General features: G+C 55.1%; 2 protein-coding genes across 2 annotated transcripts; both read left to right on the forward strand.

The window, feature by feature from the left end:
* Positions 1-2,733: 2,733 nt before the first annotated feature.
* Positions 2,734-7,215, forward strand: CTU1 (cytosolic thiouridylase subunit 1). Its single transcript, XM_003429483.4, has 3 exons — positions 2,734-2,803; positions 3,779-4,277; positions 5,649-7,215. Exons 2-3 carry the CDS (start codon positions 3,779-3,781, stop codon positions 6,221-6,223), a joined length of 1,074 nt encoding a protein of 357 aa, XP_003429531.1. The 5' UTR covers positions 2,734-2,803; the 3' UTR covers positions 6,224-7,215.
* KLK14 (kallikrein related peptidase 14) lies at positions 6,828-15,506 on the forward strand. The gene is made up of 6 exons (XM_039912184.1): positions 6,828-6,886; positions 12,693-12,769; positions 13,014-13,176; positions 13,686-13,939; positions 14,607-14,743; positions 15,276-15,506. Exons 1-6 carry the CDS (start codon positions 6,828-6,830, stop codon positions 15,426-15,428), a joined length of 843 nt encoding a protein of 280 aa, XP_039768118.1. The 3' UTR covers positions 15,429-15,506.
* Positions 15,507-24,668: the final 9,162 nt, after the last annotated feature.

The raw sequence follows: 24,668 nt of genomic DNA on the forward strand, positions 1-24,668 counted from the left end.
GGCCATTCGGCAACAGAGAGTCATTCATTCATCCAGTAGTATTTATTGAGCGTTTACTTTGTGCAGAGCACTGGACCTAGCGCGGGAAATGGGCAATTCGGCAACAGATAGTCATTCAATAGGGTTTCTTGAGCGCTTACTCTGTGCAGAGCACTGGACTAAGCGCTTGGAAGGGACCATTCGGCAACAGATATTCATCCATTCATCCAGTAGTATTTATTGAGCGCTTACTCTGTGCAGAGCACTGGACTAAGCGCTCGAAATGGACAACTCGGCGACAGATAGAGACCATCCCTGCCCAATGACGGGCTCACAGTCTAATCGGGGGAGACAGACAAAAACAATAGCAATAAATAGACTCAAGGGGATGGACACCTCATTAACAAAATAAATAGGGTAATAACGATATATACAAATAAGCAAATGAGCACAGTGCTGAGGGGAGGGGAAACCCGCCTCCGCCGCTTCTCAGCTCTCTGACTTGGGGCAAGTCACTTCTCTGGGCCTCAGTTACCTCATCTGGAAAATGGGGGCGAAGACTGTGAGCCCCACGGGGGACAACCTGACCATGTAGCCCCCCAGCGCTTAAAACAGTGCTTGGCACATAAGCGCTTAACAAATACCATCATTATAATTATTGTAAACCCCCCCCTAGCGCTTAGAACAGTGCTTCGCACATAGTAAACGCTTAACAAAAGCCATTATTATTTACTGAGCGCTTACTGTGTGCAGAGCATTGAACTAAGCGTTTGGGAAAGTGCACTTGGATCACCTTGGATCCCTCTCAGCGCTTAGAACGGTGCTTCGCACATAGTAAGTGCTTAACAATGTCATTATTATTATTATTATTATTATCTACTGAGCGCTTACTGTGTGCAGAGCATTGAACTAAGCGTTTGGGAAAGTGCACTTGGATCACCTTGTATCCCTCCCAGCGCTTAGAACAGTGTTTTGCACATAGTAAATGCTTAACAAAATGCCATCATTATTATTATTACACTACATCAATAAAGACACATTTCCTGCCCACCGCGAGTTTACTGCCTAGCTACATTCATTCATTCATTCATTCGTATTTATTGAGCACTTATTGTGTGAAGAGCACTGTACTAAGCGTTTGGAAAAGTACCCTACATCAATAAACACATTCCCTGCCCACCACGAGCTTCCAGCCTAGCTACCTTAATTCAATCGTATATACTGACCGCTTACTGTGTGCAGAGAACTGAACTAAGCGCTTGGGAAAGTACAATATATGGGATCTAATCCCAGTATCTGCCACTTGTCTGCTGTGTGACCTTGAGCAAGTCACTTAACATCCCTGTGCCTCAGTTCCCTCATCTGTACAATGGGGGATTAAGACTGTGAGGACTGTGTCCAACCCAATTATCTCGTACCTTCCCCGGCGCTTAGAACAGTGCCTGGCACATAGTAAGCTCTTAAATTCGTTTAGACTGTGAGCCCGTTACTGGGCAGGGATTGTCTCTGTTGCCAAATTGTCCGCTCCAAGCGCTTGGTCCAGTGCTGTGCACATAGTAAGCGCTCAATAAATACTACTGACTGAAATACCATAATTTTATTTTTAAATTTCTTACAATAGACACATTCCCTGCCCACCACGGCTCACTGGAAAGAGCCCGGGCTTGGGAGTCAGAGGTCACGGGTTCGAATCCCGTCTCTGCCACTTGTCAGCTGTGTGACTGTGGGCAAGTCACTTCACTGGACCTCAGTTCCCTCCTCTGGAAAATGGGGATGAAGATTGTGAGCCTCACGTGGGCCAACCTGCTAGCCCTGTATCTCCCCCAGCGCTTAGAAGAGTGCTCTGCACATAGTAAGCGCTTAACAAATACCAACATTATTATCATTACATTTTAGCGACATTCATTCATTCAAATCGTACTTCCAGGAAGGAGCAAAGAAGATGCAAAATAAGGTTGCGACTCTGACCCATCTCTCAGATCTAGGGCGTCCACGGGCTCCTGGCTCCCCTCGGGGGGTGCAGACACCCGGGAGTGGACCGAGCCTGGGTGGACGGGCCTTCCTCCGAGGGTGGGGAGGGCCGGCACCCCGATGGGTGGGCAGGGACGGGGTCCACCCTCCATCTGTCCTCCGGGATCGCCGCTCCCTCCTCGGGTCCGGACCCCCGAGCTGCCCCCTTCTAGGGAGAAGAGCGAGGACATCTGCAAACGGACGGTGCACCGGCCCGGGATGGTCCAGCGCAGAGGTCGGGACGGAGCCAGCCGCTTAGCCGCAGAGCGGTCAACAGGGGGCGCCCTCGGCTCCGCCTTCGGCCCCGCCTTCCCGGGGCACGCTGGGAGTTGTAGTCCCTGGCGAGCGCTTCTCCGGATCAATACAGGGCGAGGTCCCGCAGCCGCCCCGAGGCATCCTGGGAGTTGTAGTCCCCAGAGAGCGCCTCCCTGGATGAATGCGGGGCGAAGTAGCGTCTCTCACAGCCGCCCCGTGGCATCCTGGGAGTTGTAGTCCCCGGCCGGCGCTTCCCCGGATCAATGCCGGGAGAGGTAGCGTCTCTCGCAGCCGCCCCGTGGCATCCTGGGAGTTGTAGTCCCCGGCCGGCGCTTCCCCGTGTGAATGCCGGGCGAGGTTGCGTCTCTCGCAGCCGCCCCGTGGCATCCTGGGAGTTGTAGTCCCCGGCCGGCGCTTCCCCGTGTGAATGCCGGGCGAGGTGGCGACTCCGGCAGGCGCCCCCGTGGCATCCTGGGAGTTGTAGGCGGGGGAAGGCCTCTTCCGGGTACGAGTTCCGCGTGGCCTGGGGGAGTGGAGGGCGAGGTCGAAGGCTCCCACGGTGAGTGACACGTTCTCCCCGCTGGCACCGGCGACAGGGGGAACTGAGTTCCTTCCTGCATTCATTCAGCCGTATTTATTGAGCGCTTACTATTTATTGAGAAGCAGCGTGGCCCAGTGGAAAGAGCCCGGGCTTGGGAGTCCGAGGTCATGGGTTCGAATTCCTGCTCTGCCACTTGTCAGCTGGGTGACTTTGGGCAAGTCACTTCACTTCTCTGTGCCTCAGTTTCCTCATCTGTAAAATGGGAATTAGGACTTTGAGCCCCCTGATTTCCTTGTATCTATCCCAGCGCTTAGAACAGTGCTCAGCACACAGTAAGCGCTTAACAAATACTATTATTATTATTGCCCCAGTGCTTAGTACAGTGCCTGGCACTTAGCGCGTAACAAATACCAGAATTATTAAGTGGTTGGGAGCGAGGGGTCAGGAGCGAGGGGTCAGGGGCACAGGGAGGAGATTCATTCATTCAGTCGTATTTTTTGAGCGCTTACTGTGTGCGGAGCACTGTACTAAGCGCTTGGAAAATACAGTTCGGCAACAGAGACGATCCTTACCCAACAACGGGCGTACAGTTTAGATGATGGGAGTGAGAATAGTATTTTTTTATTCAGTAGTATTTATTGAGCGCTTACTATGTGCAGAGCACTGTACTAAGCGCCTGGAATGTACAAATCGGCAAGAGATAGAGACAGTCCCTGCCTTTTGACGGGCTTACAGTCTAATCGGGGGAGGCAGGCAGACAAGAACAATGGCAATAAATAGAGTCGAGGGGAAGAACATCTCATAAAAACCGATGGCAAATAAATAGAATCAGGGTGATGTACATCTCATTAAACAAAATAAATAGGGTGATGAAGATATATCCAGTCGAGCGGACGAGTACGGCGCTGAGGGGGTGGGGCGGGAGACGGGGAGGAGAGGGAAAGGGGGGAGAAGGGGAGAAGCAACTCTGACGTCCCTTTCTTCTTGTCCTAGATGCCTCCCCCACTCTGCAAAGCCTGCGGGGCCTCCCGGGCCTCCTTGCGCCGCCCCAAGACCGGGGATGCCCTGTGCCGCACCTGCTTCTGCGCGACCTTCGAGGCTGAAGTCCTGGCCACGGTGCAAGGGGCGGGGCTGCTGCCGGCTGGGCAGCGAGTGGCCGTGGGGGCGTCTGGCGGGAAGGACTCCACCGTCCTGGCGCACGTCCTCCAGCGCCTGAACACCCAGCACGGGCTGGGGCTGGACCTGCAGCTCCTTGCAGTGGACGAGGGCATCGCCGGCTACCGCGACGCCGCGCTGGCCGCCGTGACCCGCCAGAGCGCCCGCTGGGGTCTCCCCCTGACCATCGTCTCCTACCGCCAGCTGTACGGCTGGACCCTGGACGCCATCGCCCTCCAGACCGGGCGCCGCTCCAACTGCACGTTCTGCGGAGTCCTGCGGCGGCAGGCCCTGGAGCGGGGGGCCCGGCTGCTGGGGGCTGACCGCATCGTCACAGGTAGGGGGAGGAGGTGGAGGGGGCCGACCGGTGAATGATGATAATAATTGTGGTATTTGTTAAACGCTTACTATGTACCAGGCATTGTAAGCGCTGGGGGTGGATTCAAGCAAATTGTGCTGGACACGGCCCCTGTCCCGTGTAGAGCTCACAATCCTACTCCCCATATTACAGATGAGGAAACTGAGGAATGGAGAAGTTACGTGACTTGCCAAAGGTCAACATAGACAAGTGGTAGAGCTGGGATTGGAACCCATGACCTTCTGACTCCCAGGCCCGTGCTCTACCCATTTGGCCATGCTTCTTGGGGGCTGGGGAGGTGCTTGCCAGGGGGAGGACTCAAAGAGGTTGTTGGTGGGGATTCTGTAGTGAGGCGGGGAGTCAGAAGACCTGGCCTGAGGTGTGACCTTGGGCTAGTCACTTACCACTTTGGGCCTCAGTTTCTACATCTGAAAAAGGGAATAAGATACTTGCTGTCCCTTCCTTATGGGCAGTAAGCCTCAAGTGGGACAGGGATTGGGTCTGATCTGATTCTCCTAAATCTACCCCAGATAGAGAAGCAGCGTGATCTAGTGGGCAAAGCACGGGCCTGGGAGTCAGAAGGACCTGGGTTCTAATCCCGGTTCTGCCTTTTCTCTGGTGTGTGACCTTGGGCAGGTCACTTCACTTCTATGGGCCTCATCTGTAAAATGGGGAGTAAGACTGTGAGCCCCATGTGGGAGAGGGACTTTGTCCACCCTGACTAGCTTGTGTCTACCTGTAAGCCCGTCAAACGGCAGGGACTGTCTCTATCTGTTGCCGACTTGTTCATCCCAAGCGCTTAGTACAGTGCTCTGCACATAGTAAGCGCTCAGTAAATACTATTGAATACCTCAGCGCTTAGAACAGTACTTGGCACATAGTAAGCTCTTAACAAATACCATCGTTATTATTGTTATTATTAGCTCAGCACAGTGCCTGACCCAGAGTAAGCACTTATTAAATTCTCTAGACTGTAAGCTCACTATGGGCACAGAATGTCAGTTAGTTGTATTTATTGAGCACTTGCCGTGTGCAGAGCGCTGTACTAAGCACATGGGAGAGTACTATACAACAAACCTGTCTGCCATATCTGTTGTATCGTAATCTCCCAATAACTGTGGCATTAAGCGCTTACTACATGTCCAGCACTGTAGTAAGTGCTGGGGTAGGTACAAGACGGTCAGCCCCAAGTGCCTAGTACAGTGGCTCTACACACAGTGAGCACTCAGTAAATACCATCAATGATGGTGATAACCGATCTCGTCACGTGTGACAGGGGAGCAAGATGGTGATGACCTTACTTTTCGCCTCCCACTGTCCGGTGCTAACCCTTTTCCTCCACCTCCTCAGGCCACAACGCAGACGACATGGCCGAGACGGTGCTGATGAACTTCCTGCGGGGGGACGCCGGGCGGCTGGCCCGCGGCGGGGGCCTGGGCTCATCCGGCGAGGGGGGAGCCCTCCCCCGCTGCCGTCCCCTGCAATTCGCCTACGAGAAAGAGATCGTGCTCTACGCCTATTTCCAGGGCCTGGACTACTTCTCTACCGAGTGCGTCTACGCGCCGGACGCCTTCCGGGGCCGCGCCCGCGCCCTGCTCAAGGACCTGGAGGCCGCCCGGCCCAGCGCCGTCCTGGACCTGGTCCACTCGGCCGAGCGTCTCAGCCTGCGCCCCGGCACTGGCCCGCCCCCGCCCACCGCCTGCACCCGCTGCGGGAGCCTCGCCAGCCGCCCCCTGTGCCAAGCCTGCCAGCTCCTCGACGGACTCAACCGCGGGCTCCCCCGCCTAGGCATTGGCGGGGAAGCCCGGCTAGGAGACGGGGTCCGGCCAAGAGAAGGGGAGACCCCAGGGGAGGGGCAGGAATCGGGGAAGCCTCCTGGGAAGGGTGGAGAAGGTTCTCTGCTCCCAGCCACTTTGGCCTTTTAGAGGAATGGAGAATAGACTTGAGTGGGAAGAGAACCACCCCCGGGCCTTCAGTAGCCCCTCTGACTGGTTGACCTTGAACTTATTCACCAGTCTGGGACCACTTTGGCCTGTGGCGTGAAATACCTGGGCCTTGGGAGGGGGCAAGACGTCACCTCCTGCACTAGCTGCTGGTAGGAGTCATGGAGGGAGTAGAAGTTGCCCCTGGAACTTTTCCGGAAATGCCATCGGAGCTTCCCTGATCCAAAATGGGGATGCCCCATCCTTCATCCCTGCCTCGCTTCAAGGGATGGAGGCCCCACCACGGGGAGATGGCCGGCAGCCTTTGGGGGAATCCACTTCACATGGGTAAAAAGTAAAGGGACCTCCGTCACCTGAGCCCAAGAGCTCACCACCTAATGGGAGGGCCCTCAGCAGGTTGGAACGAAGCCGCTTCCAGCAAGCATCACTGGAGGAGATTAGGGACCTCCCTGACTGAAGATGGGGAAGTCGGGAGGTCCACCACGCCGTTCCCTGGGTGGACTCATTCACTAAATCCCTCACCACCGGAAGACAAGAGGCCCACGATACAGTTCCCTGGGGGAAATTGTTCGCTAAATTCCGCACCATGGGGGACGCTCAAGGGTGCTGGACAACTGCCAACAGGAGACACTTCTGCATCCAAATGTGAGTCAGCACTGGCAGTGTGTGACCAGGCGGAGAAGGTCCTGAGCTAAATGCCATGGACCCAGACAGGTCACATAGTGAAGCATTGATAATGGCACCAGCAGTCTGGGTGACTCCCAGGACCCTCTAGATCTCCATGTTATTGGGGGGAGATGGATGAAGTCTGTCCCCGCTCTGGGACGAGAGCCCCTTTCTCCTGTGTTTGTCGTCCCCGCCCCACAGCCCTGGCAGCGAGTGGATATGAGGTGGGGTGGGTTACTGACCTGCCCCAGTCAGGCATTTCTGTCATGATCTTCCCACACAAATACACGGCCGTCTGAACGGGTGAAGCCAAGTGTCCATTCTTTCTCTGAGTCCTAGCTGTCTCTCCAAGCTGCTCCACCTAACAAGGTTTCTGTGCTTTTCCCATATGCCGCCCTGGCCTCTACCGTGCCCGGGAGAGGGGCTTTGTTCATCTTTTTGCAGTCAGCCCCGGAGGCTTCAGTTCTGGTATCTCTGTTCTCTGGGAGCTGAAGAGGGTTGGAAAAGAAAAGCCAAACGATATTTAGGGCCTATAGGGGTCATAAGGGGTGTGGGGCGTTAGCGGGAAAGGGCTGGTGAAAATAAAAATAAATACTATTGAATGAATGATCTGGAAAAGCTGCTTGAAGGAGGTGGGCTTCTAATGAAGGCTAGGGGGAAGCAGCGTGGCTTAGTGGAAAGAGCACGGGCCTGGGAGTCAGAGGCCATGGGTGCTAATCCCTGCTCCACATGACTTCTCTGTGCCTCGGTTCCCTCATTTGTAAAATGGGATTCCATGATTGTGAGCTTTCTGTGGGGCAGGGAACGTGTCCAACTTGATTCTCTTGTGTCTTCCTCAGCGCTTAGAACATTGGCACATTGTAAGCACTAAAAAAACCCCACAATTATTATTAGGAATGTGGGAAGGACCTGGGGTCCTAAAGTGAGTTCCACCACTTGTCTGCTGTGGCGCCTTGGGCAAGCCACTTCACTCCTGTGCCTCACCTCATCCATAAATGGGGATTAAGACTATGAGCCCCGTGTGCACCATGGACCGAGTCCAATCTGATTAGCTTGTGTCTACCCCAGGGCTTAGTACGGTCCCTGGCACGCAGTAAGGACTTAACAAATACCATTTAAAAAACAAAGGAGAGGGTTCTGGGTGTTGGGGGAAGTGGCTTGTACAATGGGTTGGAGAGAGGAGCGTCGGGTGTGGGGGCCCCCGGAACAGGTTGGTTTGGGTGAGGCAGAGGAAGAGGAGGGCAGTTAGATGGGGTGGGGAGGAGTAAGTGGAACATAGAAGCCCGAGAGCTAAGTGGGGGCCCCGTGCAGGGGCTGGGCTGAAAGATGGAGGGACGCGACCAGGCCCGACGCTGGACGCCTGGCTCCAAACTGGCCTCCCCTGCGGTGTGGCAGGAAGGCCGCTAGGTGGCGCCCCCTCCCCGCCCAGGCTTCTGCGCAGGCGCCCTGAGGACCTGGACTGCGCCGCCGCTGCTGCCCGGGCTTCATTCATTCATTCGCATTTCGTTCATTCATTCAATAGTATTTATTGAGCGCTTACTATGGGCAGAGCACCGTACTAAGCGCTTGGAATGTACAAATCGGTAACAGATAGAGACAGTCCCTGCCCTTTGACGGGTTCACAGTCTAATCCGGGGAGACGGACAGACAGGAACAATAGCAATAAATAGAATCAAGGGGATGAACATCTCATTAAAACAATAGCAAATAAATCGAATCAAGGCGATGTACATTTCATTAACAAAACGCGTACTATAATAATGTTGGTATTTGTTAAGCGCTTACTATGTGCAGAGCACTGTTCTAAGCGCTGGGGGAGATACAGGGTCATCAGGATGTCCCACGTGAGGCTCGCAGTTAATCCTCATTTTACAGATGAGCTCACTGAGGCACAGAGAAGTGAAGTGACTTGCCCACAGTCACACAGTGGACAAGCGGCAGAGCCGGGATTCGAACCCACCGTCTCTGACTCCCAAGCCTGGCTTCTTTCCACTGAGCCTCCTGCGCATACAGTTTGCAGAGCCCTGGACTAAGCTCGTGGGAAACTACAATGCAATAGTGAACAGTGACAATCCCTTCCCACAACGAGTTCAGAGTCGGGGGGAGACAGACATCAATACAAATAAACACATAACTACAAATAAATAAAATTACATATATATGTATATATTTATAAGTGTTGTGGGGCTGGGGGGGGGGGGGGGTGCTGCCAGGGAGAGCAAAGGGAGCAAGTCAGGCAATGCAAAGGGAGTGGGAGATGAGGAAAAGTGGGGCTTAGTCTGGAAAAACTTCTTGGGGGAGATGTGGCTTCCATAAGACTTTGAAGTGGGGGAGAGTCATTGTCTGGCAGATTTGAGGAGGGAGGATGTTCCAGACCAGAGGCAGGGGTGGGCGGCGAGACAGGCGAGATGGAGGCACAGTGAGAAGTTTAGGACCAGAGGAGGGAAGTGTGTGAGCTGGGTTGTAGAATGAGAGAAGAGAGGTGAGGTAGGTGGGGGCAAGGTGATGGAGAGTTTTAAAGTCAATGGGAAGGGGGTTTGTTTGGTATTGTCTAAGTGGGTGGGAGGCTGATCAATCCACCGGGCCCGACCTCCGGCCTCGCGTGACCACAGAGCCTCCTCCCGCGCAGCAGCATGGCCCAGTGCAAAGAGTCCGGGCCTAGGTCCTTATCCCGGCCCTGTCCTTTGCTGTGTGACCTCGGCCAAGTCACTTCACTTCCCTGGACCTTCGTTTCCTCATCGGTATAATGGGGATTCAAGACCTGTTCTCCCTCCTATTTAAACTGGGAACTCTGGGTGAGACTGGGTGTCCAACCTGATTTATCTACCCCAGTCCTTAGAACAGGCTTTGACAGATGGTAAGTGCTTAACAGATGCCATAAATAATAATTATTATGATGATATTAATAATAAAAATAATAATAAAAACCCTCCCTCCCCAACTCAGCCTGTTAGTGAGAGTGGCCGGATTCTTGGGCCCAGACTCAGTGGCTTTACAGGTGGTTGATGGCGGAGCAATTATGTTAACAAGGCTGTGGCTGGCTCCGAGGCCGAGAGAGGCTACTAGAGGCTCGGTCCCTCTGTCCCTCGGTCCCTTGGTCTCTTGGTCCCCACCGGCCGCCGGACCTGGGACCCGGGGGTGGACAGGACGCTTGAGGAGCAGCCCACGCTGCTGCCCGGTGAGGAAGATGGAGCTTTACTGCTAGGACCCAGGCGTCGGCCCCCTCTAGGACAGGCTTCAGGGTAACAACGGGCAGGGATGAAGCCCAGGCTGACCAAGCAGGGCGTGGAGGTCACCAGGGACACAGGGATGGAGAAGCACCAAGGCCTAGTGAAAGGAACCCGGGTCTGGGAATCAGAAGGACCTGGGTTCTAGTCCCGGCTCTGCCACTTGTCTGCTTTGTGACCTGGGATAAGTCACTTCAAGTCACTCTACTAATTGACTTCAAGTCACTGAACTAAATGCTCAATAAGTACAACTGAATGAACTTCACTTCTCTGTCCCTCAGTTACCTTATCTGTAAAGTGGGGATTATTCATTCAGTCATTCATTTATTCGTATTTATCGAGCGCTAACCTTGTGCAAAGCACTATTCTAAGCACTTGGGAGGGTACACTATAACAGGAAACAGTCACGTTCCCTGCTCACAACAAGCTTAAAGTCTATAGGGATAAAAACTGTGATCCCCATGTGGGACAGGGACTGTGTCCAATCTGATTTACTTGCATCCACCCCAGCGCTTAGTACAGTTTCTGGCACACATGAAGCCCTTAAGAAATACTACAGAGGCCCCAGGCAGTGACTTAACCTCTCTCCTCTACAGCCCTTTCCTTTCCCAAGCCACTGAGCTGGGGACTTTGAACCCAATCATCAGTCAATCACTGGCATTTATTGAGCACTTACTGTGTGCTGAGCACAGTTACTAAGTGCTTGGGAGAGTACAATAGGACAGAGTTGATAGACATCGATTGTATTTATTGAGTACTTACTGTGTGCAGAGAACTGTACTAAGCGCCATTGAATGAATGAACTAAGCACTTAGGGAGAGAGAAGCAGCCTGGCCTAGTGGAAAGAGCACGGCCCGGGAGAGGTCATAGATTCTGCTACATGTCAGCTGGGTGACCTTGGGCCAGTCACTTAACTTCTCTGTGCCTAAGTTCCCTCATCTGTAAAATGGGGATCAAGACTGTGAGGCCCATGAGAAACATGGACTGTGTCCAACCTGATTACCTTGTATCTACTCCAGGGCTTAGAACAGTGCTTGGCACATAGCAAGCACTTAATAAATGCCACTATTATTGTTATTATTACTGTATGACAGAGTTGGTAGACACTTCCCCTGTCCACAAGGAGTTTACAGTCTAGAGGATAGGAACAGCTTGGGGCTGGGGAGATCAAGTCTGAGACCCTCTTGAGGGCAGGCCCACCCACCCCCCAACCCCTTGCTACTGAACTTTATGAACCCCGGTACCCCCACGCCCTCTCACTGTGGTGCCTTGCCCCTGGTTTTAATGTTAATGTTGGTATTTGTTAAGCGCTTACTATGTGCCAAGCACTGTTCTAAGCGCTGGAGGCTCAGCTCGTTCTAGCCATGCTTGCCTGACGGTGTCTAGCCTAGCATCTAGACTGTAAGCTCCTTTTTCTTTTTAATGCTATTTGTTGAGCGCTTCCTATGTGTCAGACACTGTACTAAGCCCTGGGATAGACACACACTAATCAGGTTGATCACAGTCCCTGTCCCACGGGGGTTTCAGAGTCTTAATCCCCATTTTACAGATGAAAGAACTGAGACACAGACAAGTGAAGTGACTTGCCCAACGTCAGACAGCAGACAAGCATCGGAGCCGGCAACAGAGCCCAGGTCTTTCTGACTCCCAGGCCCTTGCTCTATTCACTAGGCCAAGCTGCTTCTTTTGGTGAACAGGGTAGGTTTCTACTAACTTTGATGTATCGTACTCTCCTAAGCGCTCAGTATAGGGCTCTGCACACCAATTGATTGGTGGGGTCACCTCCGGCCAGCACGGGAAGGGGCCAAACCGATCTGATGGTTCCTGGGGGAATCGACCTCAATTTCCTCTCTGGAGACCCTGTGACCTCCTCCCCAGATCCACTCCAGGGGCTGCTGCTCCCCTCGTTCGCTTTCCGCCTCGGTCTCTACTCAACCAGGCCCCTCCCTTCACCCCAAGATCCCAGCCTGGACTGTGTAGTCCCTCCCCTGACTCTTCCCTTTGTCCAGTTAATCTCCCTTTAATTTCACGAGGCGGCGAGGGTGACGCGTCCCAAAAGGCCCGGCATTCCTCCCCGCTCCCTTACTCCTGAGCCCCCTCCACTTCCCAACCTAGTTTGGTCACCCTCACCCCCCAAAACCTTTCCCTCTAGGCCTTGGGCTGGGACCCTACTCTTATTAACCTGGGTTCCTTCCCAACCTCCGGTCCCCACTCCCCCAGATAGCCATCTAATAACCCCATGCTCCCTGGCTCCTGGGGAGCAGGCAAGGGACTGGAGGGCGGAGGGGAGGTGGCATTAACGAGGCGGTGGGGGTGGTGCCCTGGGCCCCATAAACGCTCTGGCGTCCCCGGCGACAGATTAAAAGCAGGGGGGGGGTGAGGGCTGGACCGGGAGGAAACACCAAGCCCTTGGACACTCTGGGAGCAGACGGGGCCACGCGGAGAGACCCACCTTCCCGAAACAGCCCCGCCACAGAAGACACCCGGGACCCCAGTGTTCTCGGCCCCCAGCCATCCCACTCTGTCTCTGTGACCCTCTCTCTGTGTCTCTGTCGTAGTTGTTTCTTCCTCTCGTGCCCCCTCCCTCTCCCCACCATGCTATCTGGGGTCTTTGCCCTCTTCCTGTTGGCCTCCGGTAAGGTCGGGGCTGAGCTGGGGAGGGCAGGAAGGGACGGGCAGAGGGTCCGCGGCTCAGGGTGGAGGGCTAGGGAGGAAGCAGGTCTTTTTGGAGAAACCTCAACACCAGTGGAAGGTGTGGGGGGCGGGGCGGGAGGGGGTTCGGATCTGGTGCTAATGCAGGGTGCGAGGTGATCTGGCGGGCCAGGGGAGAGTCGGGTCAGTCCCCCTCTCTCCCCTCGCCCTCCCGACCCTCCCCATAGCCTGGGCCCAAGAGGACGAAAACAAGATCATCGGAGGTTATGACTGCGCTCCCCACTCACAGCCCTGGCAGGCGGCTGTGCAGACCACCCTCGGCCAGCTGCGCTGCGGGGGCACCTTGCTGAGTGACCGTTGGGTCCTCACCGCCGCCCACTGCGCCTATCCGTGAGCCGGGGAGGACGGGCCAGGCGTTGGGAGGGACCCCGAGGGCCGGGGAGGGTCCCGAAATGTGGAAAGAAGGTTGGTGGTAGGGGGAGAAGGCTGGAAAGGGGGTCGGAAGGACTGTTGGGGGTGGACGGTGGGAGTTGGGACAAGAGGGCCGGGAATTAAAGGAAAATCCCCGGGGAGTCTGAGTACAAGTCCTTAGTACAGTCCTCTGAGCACAGTAAGCGCTCAGTAAATATGGCTGAATGAAATGAATGAAGGTGGGGCTCCCTAAATCAGAGGCCGGAAGGAGGGGATAGGTCTCCCCAGGGAAGATGCAGCAGCTGGAGGGAGGGAGGACAGACTCCCAGCAGGACTTCCAGTTGGGGAAAGGGTGGGAGACCCAAGGCAGTGTGGAAGGTAGGGAGGCTGGGTGGGAAGACCCCCAAGTAGGGGGAGCAGGGGCCCCGAAGCAGGGGGCAGACTGGAATGCCTCGGGGCAGACAAAGTGTTGTGCGGTGGGGATGCAGGTTTCTGCGCGTGAGCCTGGGAAAGCATGACCTTCGGTGGTGGGAGCCAACGGAGCAGCGGCGCTTGGTGGTCCGTCAGATCCCCCACCCCAGCTACAACCCCCGCACTCAGGACAGCGACCTCATGCTGCTGCGGCTGGACAGGCCCGTCCAGCTGACCCCGGCCGTGCAGCCCCTGGGCCTCTCCCCGGACTGCGCCGCGCCCGGGACCCCCTGCCGCGTGTCCGGCTGGGGCACCATCTCCTCACCCTTAGGTCAGGGTGGCCGCCGGGGCTGGATGAAAGGGGGCGGGGGGCGGCCCGGCCCGGATCCCAGGGTCTGGGGGAGCTTGGGGTATTCAGGTCCCCAGAGGAGCAGGCTTGGAGAAGCAGCACGGCCTAGTTGATCGACCGCGGACCTGAGAGTCAGAAGGACTTGGATCCTAATTCTGGCTCCTCCTCTTGTCTTCTGTGTGACCTTGAACGAGTCACTTCACTTCTCTGGACCTCAATTCCCTCATCTATAAAATGAGGATTAAGACTGTGAGCCCTCTGTGGGACAGGGACTCTGTCCAACCAAATGACCTTGGGTCAACCCCCGCGTTTAAAACACTGCCTGGTATGTAGCAAGCCCTTACTGAATACCATATATTATTATTCATTCAATCATATTTATTAAGTGCTTACTGTATGCAGAGCACTGTACTAAATGCTATTATTATTAAGTGGGCGAGGATTTGTATGTGGAGGGAGCACAGCCCCCCTGCACTGCCTTTCATGCCTCAGTTTCCCCCTTTACCCATTCCCCCACCCGGGATGGGAATCCGGAATCAGAGGAATGAGTGGGTGAAGCCGGGGTCATGCGGCCCGAGGTAGGGGTCGCCCCTCTCGGTGCCAGTCCCTGCCCCTTCCCCAGCCTCACCCGGTCCCTCCCCCTCCCCAGTCCGCTACCCTGACATCCTCCAGTGCGTCAACATCCAAATCGTGTCTGACAAGGCTTGCCAAGGGGCCTACCCCGGGGGCATCACGCCCAGCATGGTGTGCGCAGGCGACTGGCAGGGTGGCAAAGACTCTTGCCAGGTGAGAGCCGAGAGGGCGCAGCCGGGGAGAAGGCTCTTGCATCTGAGGGAGGAGACGAGGGATTGGGGGTGGGGATCGGGGGGTGTTACATTTCTCCCCTGCCCCCGCCACCCACTTTCTCTCTTTCCCTGTATGGGTGTAACCTCCCACTTTATCCCTTTTTCTCTGTGTTTGTCTCTGTCTCTGCCCCAACTTCTCTCTTTCTTTCTGTGTGTCTCTTTCCCCACATTCTCTCTTTCTCTGTATGTGTGTCTCCCCACCTTCTCTTTCTTGTGTGTCTCTTTCCCCTCCTCTCTTTCTCTGTATGTATGTCTCTGTGCGTCTCTCCCCCACTTTCTCTCTTTCTCTCTGTATGTCTCCCCACCTTCTCTCTTTTCTCCGTGTGTCTCTGGGTGTGTCTTTCCCCCCACTTTCTCTCTGTGTGTCTCTGTGTCTCTCCCTCCACCTTTTGTCTTTCTCTCTGAGTGTCTCTGTGTGTCTCCCCCCACCCCCCTACCATCTCTCTTTCTCTGTGTGCATCTCTCCCATCCAGGGTGATTCGGGAGGTCCCCTGGTGTGCAGGGGCAAACTGCAGGGGCTCGTGTCCTGGGGCTTGGAGCAGTGTGGACTCTCTAACCACCCCGGCGTCTACACCAACCTCTGTAAATTCACCCGCTGGATCCAGAACACTATGAGGGGCAAATGAATCCCCCTCCAAGCCCCGAGGGGGCCAAACTGGAGCAGAGGGTCTCCCCCGTCTCTCCCACCACCGCCCCCCTTTAAGTAAAAGGTGAGAAACCAAATTTCCGTCTCATTTTTGGGGGAGACTCAGGCCGGGGAGGTCCCACGTGGGTGGACCCAGGACTCTGGTTCCCAGCAGAGAAGAGGGGAAAGGATGTGGGGAGGGGGACAGACCCTCACTAAAACTGAAGTGGAAGATGACCCTCCAGCCTGGTCCCCCTCTCCCAGTGTCCCCCCAGCGGCTCCCCCATGACCTCCCCGTGTCCCGGCCTCTGTGGGAGGGTTCCTGGAGAGGGGGAGTTGAACTAGGGCTGGGTGGAGCCACCCAGTATAGACCAGTCCACCCAGTTCCCCATCTGGTTGAATGCTTGTTTTGGCAAAGGGAACCCAATTAGCCGTCAGACTAATTAGGCCTGTCACCCTGGCGTGAAGTGGGGTTGGGGGTGGGGGTCTTCCAGCGGGAAATTGGGGGGAAGGGGGACAGCAGGCTGATCCTGAAGTCTGGGGACCTGTCCCCCACCTACGATGGGGCGAGGAGTTGGGGGGGAGGGAGAGGAAAGGGGTGCAGTCACCTCCTCTGGAGTGCTGAGGCAGAGACAAGCCACCTGAGCCTCAGGCATGTTTCTCCATCTGTCTCTGAGCCTCACCGATCTCCCTGTCTCTTTATCTCTCTATCTCTGTGTGTCACTGAGCCTCTTTTAAAAAAAACACACAAAACTGCACTTGAGTGCTTATCGTGTGCCAAGCCCTGGGGTAGATACAAGATAATCAGGTCCATACGGTCCCTGTCCCACCTGGGGCTCCCGGTCTAATTGTGAGCTCGTTGTGGGCAGAGAATGTGTAAGAGCTCAATAAATACGATGAATATCAGTAAGTAGGAAGGAGTAAACTCACTGTGGGCAGGGAACCTGTCTACCAACTCTGTTACATTGTTCTCTCCCAAGCGCTTACTACAGTGCTCTGCACACCGTACGTGTTCAGTAAATATGACTGATAGATTGAGTAGGATTGAACCCTCATTTTACAGATGAGGAAACGGAGGCAAAGAGAAGTGAAGTGACTTACCCAAGATCACACAGCAGACAAGTGGCGTAGTCAGAATTAGAACCCAGATCCTCTGAACTGACTCCCAGGCTTTTGCTCTTCCTCTAGGCCATGCTGTTTTCATGTTTCTCGCTTTTTCTACATTTTTCTGTCTCTGGGTGGAGCTAAGTCTCAAGCTTCCAGTCTTTTTATCTATGTGCACCTGGCTCTCGTGATGGCGCAGCGGATAGAGCCCGGGCCTGGTAGTCAAGATCATGGGTTCTAATCCTAGCTCCACCACTTGTCTGCTGTGTGATCTTGGGCAAGTCACTTCGCTTCTCTGTGCCTCAGTGACCTCATCTGTAAAATGGGGATTGATGATGATGGTGATTTAGACTGTGAGCCCCATGTGGGACAGGGGACTATGTCCAACCAAATTAGCTTGTATCCACCCCAACGCTGAGTACAGTGTCTGGCACATAGTAAGCACTTAACAAATGCCATTATTATTATCATTATTATTATTTCCCTATCTCTTTATCTATCTCTGTGTGTTTCTGAGCTTCTCTTTCTTCTCTCAAGCTCCCTGTCTCTTTATGTCTCTGTCTATATGCCCCCAAGCTTCTCGGTCTCCCTGCCTCTTTATCTGTCTCTAAGCCTCTTGATCTCTCTGCCCCTTTGCCTCTGTCTCTGAGTTTCTCTGAGCCTCTTGCCCTCATTGTCTATTTATCTCTCTGTCTCCAAGCCCTCTGGATCTTTCTGCTTCTTTATTTCTGTCTCTGCATGTCTTTAAGTGTCTCCGCTTTTTTATCTCTCTATCTCTGTGGGCCTCTGAAGTTCTCTGTCTCTCTCCAACCGTTTCTCTGTCACTACATCTCCTTTTGGAGTCTATCACTAGCTCTGCAGCAGTTTCTCTGAGGCATCTTTCTGTTCCTAGCTCTCTGCAAGGTTAGTGTCCCAGTTGCTGTAGCTCGTTTCCTGGGGTCCCTTCCCCACACACAGCCCCCAGCCTCTAGGCCTGGGGCTCCCCCCCACACCAGCCCTGCTTCAAATTTAGGACAAACCCCAGGACAATATCTCTCCAGGAATCTTCTCTGGCTTCTCCGAGAGGCAGATTTATCCTCTAAAGGCGATCACCTTGGGACTTTGGGATTGGTGGGGAGTGGAGAGGGCCTTGTCTGCTTTGTGACACTGGGCGAGTCATTTCACTACTCTGTGCCTCAATTACCTCATCTGTAAAATGGTGATTAAGACCGTGAGCCCCATGCGGAACATGGACATGGGACACGTCCAACCTGATTATCTCGTATCTACCCCAGCGCTCCTTGCACATAGTAAGCACTTACCAAATACCTTTTTTAAAAAAAAAGAGAGAGAAAAAATGAAAAAAAAAAAAACCCCAATTCTTTAATCACCCTTTCCGGCAACCAGCTCAGCTCTGGTCCAACTTTGGTTGTCTCTATGCATGAGTGAGTGAGTGAGTGAGTGAGTGAGTGTGTGTGTGTGTGTGTGTGTGTGTGTGTGTGTGTGTGTGTGTCTGGCTCTGTCCTACCCCGACTCTGCCTCAAATCTCCAGCAGTACCTGGAAGACAGGTCTCGAGTGAGAGACACGGAACTGGGACCTGTGAACCAGAAAGAGGGATCGTTGGCACAGAGGAAGGAGGGTGACCCCTCTAAGGAGGGAAATTGGGTTAGGGGTCCCAGAATGGGGTCTCAGAGAAAAACAGGGGGGAGATGAGATGGGAGCTCTCTAACCCCTCTCCCTTTCCTCCCCCCTCCCACTTTCAGGTCCCCTTCCTCAGGGTCTCCTCAATTAGTGGCGATGGAGGCGGAGGTGGGGGGAAGGTGATGAAGTGAGGTGAAAGGGGGGGGTCTGCTCAGGGCAAGTGTGTGTGTGTGTGTGTGTGTGTGTGTGTGTGTGTGTGTGTGAGCTGGAAGAAGTCTGTGATTGTGATGGTCTATGAGAGGGCAGTGGGCCGTGGGGAGGGGAGGCTTGGAGGGCTGGGGGGCTGGTGGGCTGGGGGACCCGAGGGTTGGACGCCCATGTTCCAAATCCTGTCCCTTCACAATCTCTCTCCTTCCCCCTGCCCTGACCCCCGCCATCACAAGGCCTGCCCGAGCCTCCGGGGTTTCCCCTCTGGGAGAGCCCAGCTCCAGCTTGGGGGAGGAGAAGGGAAGGAGAGAAGAAGAGGGAAGGGAGAAACTGAGACCCAGAGCGGGGGTGGGGGTGGGCGAAAGCGCTCCACCCAGCCCCTCCCTATCATCACCCTGCCCATTGCTCCTGTGGGAGGGACAGGAGCGACGGTCAGTCCTGGGGGGAAGATGGAGCCGGGTGGGGCAGGGATGGGAGGGGCAGGGAAGGAGCCAGCCAGCCCCCCACCCCACCCCCTCCACACCCCGCACCCCCCAGCACCCCGCTTCAGCTCAGCCAGAAGCTTCCGGGAGCCAAGGTGGCAGGACAGGCCTCCTCACACCTCCCACCCTGGGGGACCATGAACCCCAACATCTTCCTCGCCCTCGGGCTGGCACTCCTGCTGTCTGCCGGTGAGAGATAGAGGCTGCCTGTGACTTTGTGGGTGCGTGGGTGGGTGTGTATGAGTGTGTGACTGTGTGCGCGTGTGTGTGTATGTGTGCCAGGAGGTGGGTGACGGTGTACGAGAGACATGGAGACAGAGACTGTGTGTGTGGCTGTGGGTCTCTGAGTGTGTGACTCTGTGTGTGTCTTTGCCCGCGTGGGTGACGGTGTGTAAGAGAGACGGAGAGGGGGATGTGACCGGGTGTGCGAGAGAGATGGAGACAGCAACCGTGTGTGTGTGAGCGTGTGTCTATGAGTGTGTGACTCTGTGTGTGTCTTTGCCTGAGTGGGTGATGGTGTGTGAGAGAGACAGAGAGGGGAATGTGACCGTGTGTGGGTGAGAGAGATGGAGACCGCCACTGTGTGAGTATATGTGTGTCTTTGAGCTTGTGACTGTGTGCGTGTGTATGGGTGGCGGTGTGTGAGAGAGTTGGAGAGTGTGACACTGTGTGTCTGTGTGAGAGACAGAGTGACAGAAAGAGACTGCAACTTGTGTGTGTGAGAGAGATGGAGATGGGGACTATGTGTGTGTGTCTGTGTGGGTGACTGTGTGTTTGTGGGTGACGGTGTGAGAGAGATGAAAACAGAATGTTACTCTGTGGGTGTGAGAGAGAGATGGAGAGAACGCAACTTGTGTGTGTGAGAGAGACGGAGACTGCGACTGGGTGTGTGACTGTGTGGGTGTGGGTGTGAGTGTATGAGTGTGTGACTGTGCGTGTGTCTCTGTGTGGGGGCGGTAACACTGTGTGAGAGAGATGGACAGATGTGAAAGAGAGAGAGTTGGAGATACTGCAACTATGTGTTTGAGAGAGATGGAGACTCACTGGGAGGGGGGGGTGAGTGTGTGACTGTGTGTGTGGGGGGGTGATGGTGTGTGAGAGATGGAGACTGCAACTTTATGTGTGTGTGTGAGACAGAGAGACTGCGTGTGTGACAGAGATGGAGACTGCAACTGTGTGAGAAATGGAGCGAGATTGCAACTGTGTGTGGGTGCATGTGTGTGTGTGATGGAGGAAGACTGTGAGTCTGTGTTTGCTGCTGGAAAATGTGTGTGTCTGATGGAAAGAGAATAAGACTGTGTGCATGTGTGGTGGAGGGAGACTCTAAATCGTGCACGTGCCTGTTGTGTGAGTGATGGAGAGAGACGGCGATTGTGTGTGGACGTGGTGAAGGGAGACTGTAACACACGTGTTTGTGTGTGTGTGACTGAGAGAGAATTGTGAGAGACTGCGGCTCTGTGTGTGTGTGTGATGGAGGAAGGCTGACTTGTGTATGTGTGTGTGAGAGAGAGGTGGAGACTGCATGGATGTGATGGAAGAAGACTGTGATTTTGTGTGGTTGGAGAAGGAGTGTGTGTGTGATGGAGACTACGATTGCATGTGTGGTGGAGGGAGGCTGTGACTCTTTTGTGTGTTGTGGGAGAATGTGTGTGTGATGGAGACTTTGGCTGTTTGTGATGGAGGGAGTCCACGATATTGTGTGCGTGTATGTCATTGGAGAGAGAATAATAATGTTGGTATTTGTTAAGCACTTACTATGTGCAGAGCACTGTTCTAAGTGCTGGGGTAGACACAGGGGAATCAGGTTGTCCCACGTGGGGCTCACAGTCTTAATCCCCATTTTCCAGATGAGGTAACTGAGGCCCAGAGAAGTTAAGTGACTTGCCCACAGTCACACAGCTGACAAGTGGCAGAGCGGGGATTCGAACCCATGACCACTGACTCCAAAGCCCGTGCTCTTTCCACTGAGCCACGCTGCTTCTCCACGCTGGAATGTGTATGTGTGATAATAATAATAATAATGGTATTTGTTAAGTGCTTACTATGTGCCAAGCACTGTTCTAAGCACTGGTAATAATGATATCTGTTAAGTGCTTACTATGTGCCAAGCACTGTTCTAAGCGCTGGGGTCCAAACAAGGTTATCAGGTTGTCTCATTTGGGGCTCACAGTCTTAGTCCCCATTTTACAGATGCTGTAACTGAGGCACAGAGAAGTGAAGTGACTTGCTCAAAGTCACACAGTTGACAAGTGGCAGAGCCGGGATTTGAACCCACGACCTCTGACTCCCAAGCCAGTGCTCTTTCCACGCTGAGAGACTGTGACTATAATTCTGTATGTGTGTGTGTGTGTGTGTGTGAGACAGAGACATGTTGTGCCGCTACTGAGGAAATAGGGTGACCCTGAGTGTGTGATACTGTGTGTTTGTGTGTCATCATTTGTCTATATGGCTGTATCTACACCAGGGGCTTGTGAATGGGAGTAAGGAGATGCCTGGTTCTATACTATGTGCATTTGTGTGTATGTTTAAATGCGTCACTAGGAGTATATGGCAGTAACTCCACGTGTACTGCAGTCCGGGAGACGTGGCACATGCACGTCTGTTTGTGGCCTGGTATAGAGCCCAGCCTCTGAGTCCATGTGGATGTTTTTGGGGGCCAAGGCTGTGTGCAGAGCTGAGACTCAGTGTATACTGTGTCAGTGTGCGTGCCAGTGTGTTCCAGTATATTGGTGACGGTGTCTCTGTGGGTGTGTGGCCGCGTGGGAGAATTTGTGTATTTGTGAATGCATGTGTTTTCTTACCTGTGGGTGTCTCTGGATTGGTGTGATTGTGTGTGTTTGTCTCCGTGCGTTCCCCTCCCTGGCTCAGAACAGGGAGGAGTCGGGCAACAGGATGGAGGGGACTGAGAGGCTGGCGGGAAGGGATGGGGGGCGAGGAGTGGCCAGATCCCAGCCCAAACTCTCACATTCTCACGATTGGCTTCACGGCTCTCCGTCACTCTCCCTCCTCCTACCTCACATCGCTTCTCTCCTTCTACAACCCAGCCCGCCCACATCACTCCTCTAGTGCTAACCTTCTCACTGTGCCCTGATCTCACCTGCCTCACCACCCACCCCTGTCCCACGTTCTGCCTCTGGTCCTCAAATCCTTCCTCCTCAAATCCACCAATGAGTCTCCCCCGCCCTCAAAACCTCATTGAAGGCCCATCTCTTCCAAGAGGCCTTCCCAGATTAATTCCCACTTTTCCTCTTCTCCCACTCCCTTCTGCATCACCCTGACTTGCTCCCTTTGCTGTCCCCCCGGACCCAGGTTCACAGCATTTATGTATATATCTGTAATTTTGTTTATTTGTATCGATGTCTGCCTCCCCTCCTCTAGATCGTGAGTTCCTTGTGGGCAGGGAACGTCACTGTTGATTGTTGTACCGTACTTTCCCAAGTTCTTAGTACAGTGCTCCGCACACAGTAAGCGCTTAATAAATATGACTGACCGAATGAATGAATCCTTAGAGAAGCAGCGTGGCTCAGTGGAAAGAGCCCGTGCTTGGGAGTCGGAGGTCATGGGCTCGAATCCCGGCTCTGCCGCGTGTCAGCTGTGTGGTCAAGTCACTTCTCTGAGTCTCAGTTCCCTCATCTGTCAAATGGGGATTAAGACTGTGAGCCTCACGTGGGACAACCTGTAATCACCTTGTATCTCCCCCAGAGCTTAGAACAATGCTCTGCACATAGTAAGCGCTTAAGAAATACCAACATTATTATTATTATTATTAGCCCTCTGCCATAGGGCTCCCTGTCTGCCCCATCACCGCTTGCCACCTTCTAAGGAGGGCCTTGTCTTTGAGTCCTACAGCCCTCTCTCCGGAGGCCAAGCCGTGGGAGGGAGAGGTCAAGGAGGAAGAGGAGGCTGCAGACGAGGGGTGCTCGGACAACTCTCCCCCCAGTGCCCCCGCCCTGCCCGCTGCCCTCTTCTTCCGCACCAAGTACCAGTGCTCCGCCGTGATGGTCAATGAGCGCTGGGTGCTGACCGCCGCCCACTGTCGTCGCCCGTGAGTGTGTGTGTAGGGTGGTCGGGGGGGAAGCTGGGGACTGGGATGGAGGGAGGAGCTGGAGGCTGGGGAACTGGAAGTTGAGGGGGGGGATCTGTGTGGCATAGTGGAGAGAGAGCACAGGCATGGGAGTCAGAAGGTCACGGGTTCTAATCCCGGCTCGGCCACTTGTCTTCTGGGTGACCTTGGGCAAGTCACTTCGCTTCTCTAGGCCTCAGTTACCTCATCTGCAAAATGGGGATTGAGACTGTGAGCCCCACGTGGGACAGGGACTGTGTCCAACCCCGTTGGATTGGATCCGCCCCTGCCCTTAGTACAGTGGCTGGCACATAGTAAGCGCTTAACAAATACCATAATTCTTATTATTTTTATCTAGGGGGCTGGGGTGGAGGGGGGATCTGGGGATTGGGTTGAAGGGGAAGCTGGGGCTTGGGATGGAGGGGGAACAGGGGGTTGGGATGGAGGGGAAATGGGGAGCTGGATGGAGGGGGAGCATGGGACTGGGATGACGGGGAGTGGGGGGATGAGCTTGGGCGAGCAGGGGCGGAGGGGTGAGGGGAACCAGTGGGTCGTTTTGGGGGGCCCGGGACAAGGACCCTGATCCGCGTCCCCCTCCCCCGCCCCCGCAGCCGGTTCTGGGTGCGAGCCGGATCCCAGCTGCGGTTCTCGGGCCGCCTCTTCCCCCACCCCAACTTCACTTCGGCCGGTCCGAACGGCCCCCACGACAACGACCTGATGCTGCTGCGGCTGTGGAGGCCCCTGTCGGGGGTCGGCCGGCAGCCCCTCGCCCTGCCCTCCGTCTGCCCGGGCCCCTGGACCCGCTGCAGCCTCGCCACTTGGACCCCCGGCCCCGGGGGGCACAGTAAGGGGGGCGGGCCTGGGGGGGGGCGGGTCCTGCGGCGGGGGGCAGGGGGGAGGTCTGGGAAGGGGGATGGGGTGGCTGGGCCTCTCGGGACCCCCGGACTTCCCTCCCCCTTGCCCCCCAGGAGCTCTGCGCTCTACCCCGAGCTCCCTGATCTGCAACAACGACTGCCGGTCCTTGCTGGGGATGGGGGTCACCGAGAACATGCTGTGTGCGGCGCCCCCTTCTGGAAGCCGGGAGGAGTGCCAGGTGGGGGGGCCTCGGGCCGGGGTCACTTGGGAGGTGGGGGGGCCTCCGGGCTGGAGTCTCTCGGGAGGGGGGCCGGGACGTCTCCCTCCCCAAACCCCAAGTCTCTATATTTGGAGAACACGCTGAAATTGATCTCTCTCTCTCTCCCTTCCTCTGTCCCCCTCCGGACCCCAGGGGAATTCCCCAGGGGGACCCCTTCTCTGTGACGGGCAGCTGTATGGACTCGTTTCTTGGGGTGGGCAGCCCTGTCCCTCTGCGGAGAGCCCCGGCGTCTTCACCAGCATCTGCAAATACCTGGACTGGATCCAGGAGACCATGAGGAACAACTGATCCTCCAGGGGTCCACGGCCCAGACCCTCCCCCGGCCCTCCAACTCCCTCTCCCTTGCTCTATCTCTATCTCTGGAGATGAGGGTCCGCTGACTCCACCTAAAACCCACCACCGAGACCCTTCCCCGGGGGCCCCCATCTCTGGCCTCACCCTCCCGCCATCCCTGCTCCGCCACTTGTCTGCTGCGTGACCTCGGGCAAGTGGTTTCGTTTCTCTGCGCCTCAGTTAGCTCCCCTGTAAACGGGGATTGAGACTGTGAGCCCCATGTGGGAGAGGAACCGCATCCAACTCAGTTTGCTTTTATCCAACCCCAGCGCTCAGTACAGTGCCCGGCACGTAGT

This window comes from Ornithorhynchus anatinus, chromosome 5, assembly GCF_004115215.2.
Source record: "Ornithorhynchus anatinus isolate Pmale09 chromosome 5, mOrnAna1.pri.v4, whole genome shotgun sequence".
NCBI classification, from domain to species: Eukaryota; Metazoa; Chordata; class Mammalia; order Monotremata; family Ornithorhynchidae; genus Ornithorhynchus; species Ornithorhynchus anatinus.

Excerpts from the sequence above, each read along its gene's own strand:
- CTU1 (XM_003429483.4), top strand. The coding sequence starts at position 3,779 with ATGCCTCCCCCACTCTGCAAAGCCTGCGGGGCCTCCCGGGCCTCCTTG. Across the intron at positions 4,278-5,648 it reads GGCTGACCGCATCGTCACAG|GCCACAACGCAGACGACATG; the intron begins GTAGGGGGAGGA and ends CCACCTCCTCAG.
- KLK14 (XM_039912184.1), top strand. The coding sequence starts at position 6,828 with ATGGGGGACGCTCAAGGGTGCTGGACAACTGCCAACAGGAGACACTTC. Across the intron at positions 13,177-13,685 it reads GCCGCCCACTGCGCCTATCC|GTTTCTGCGCGTGAGCCTGG; the intron begins GTGAGCCGGGGA and ends GTGGGGATGCAG. Across the intron at positions 13,940-14,606 it reads CACCATCTCCTCACCCTTAG|TCCGCTACCCTGACATCCTC; the intron begins GTCAGGGTGGCC and ends CCCCCTCCCCAG.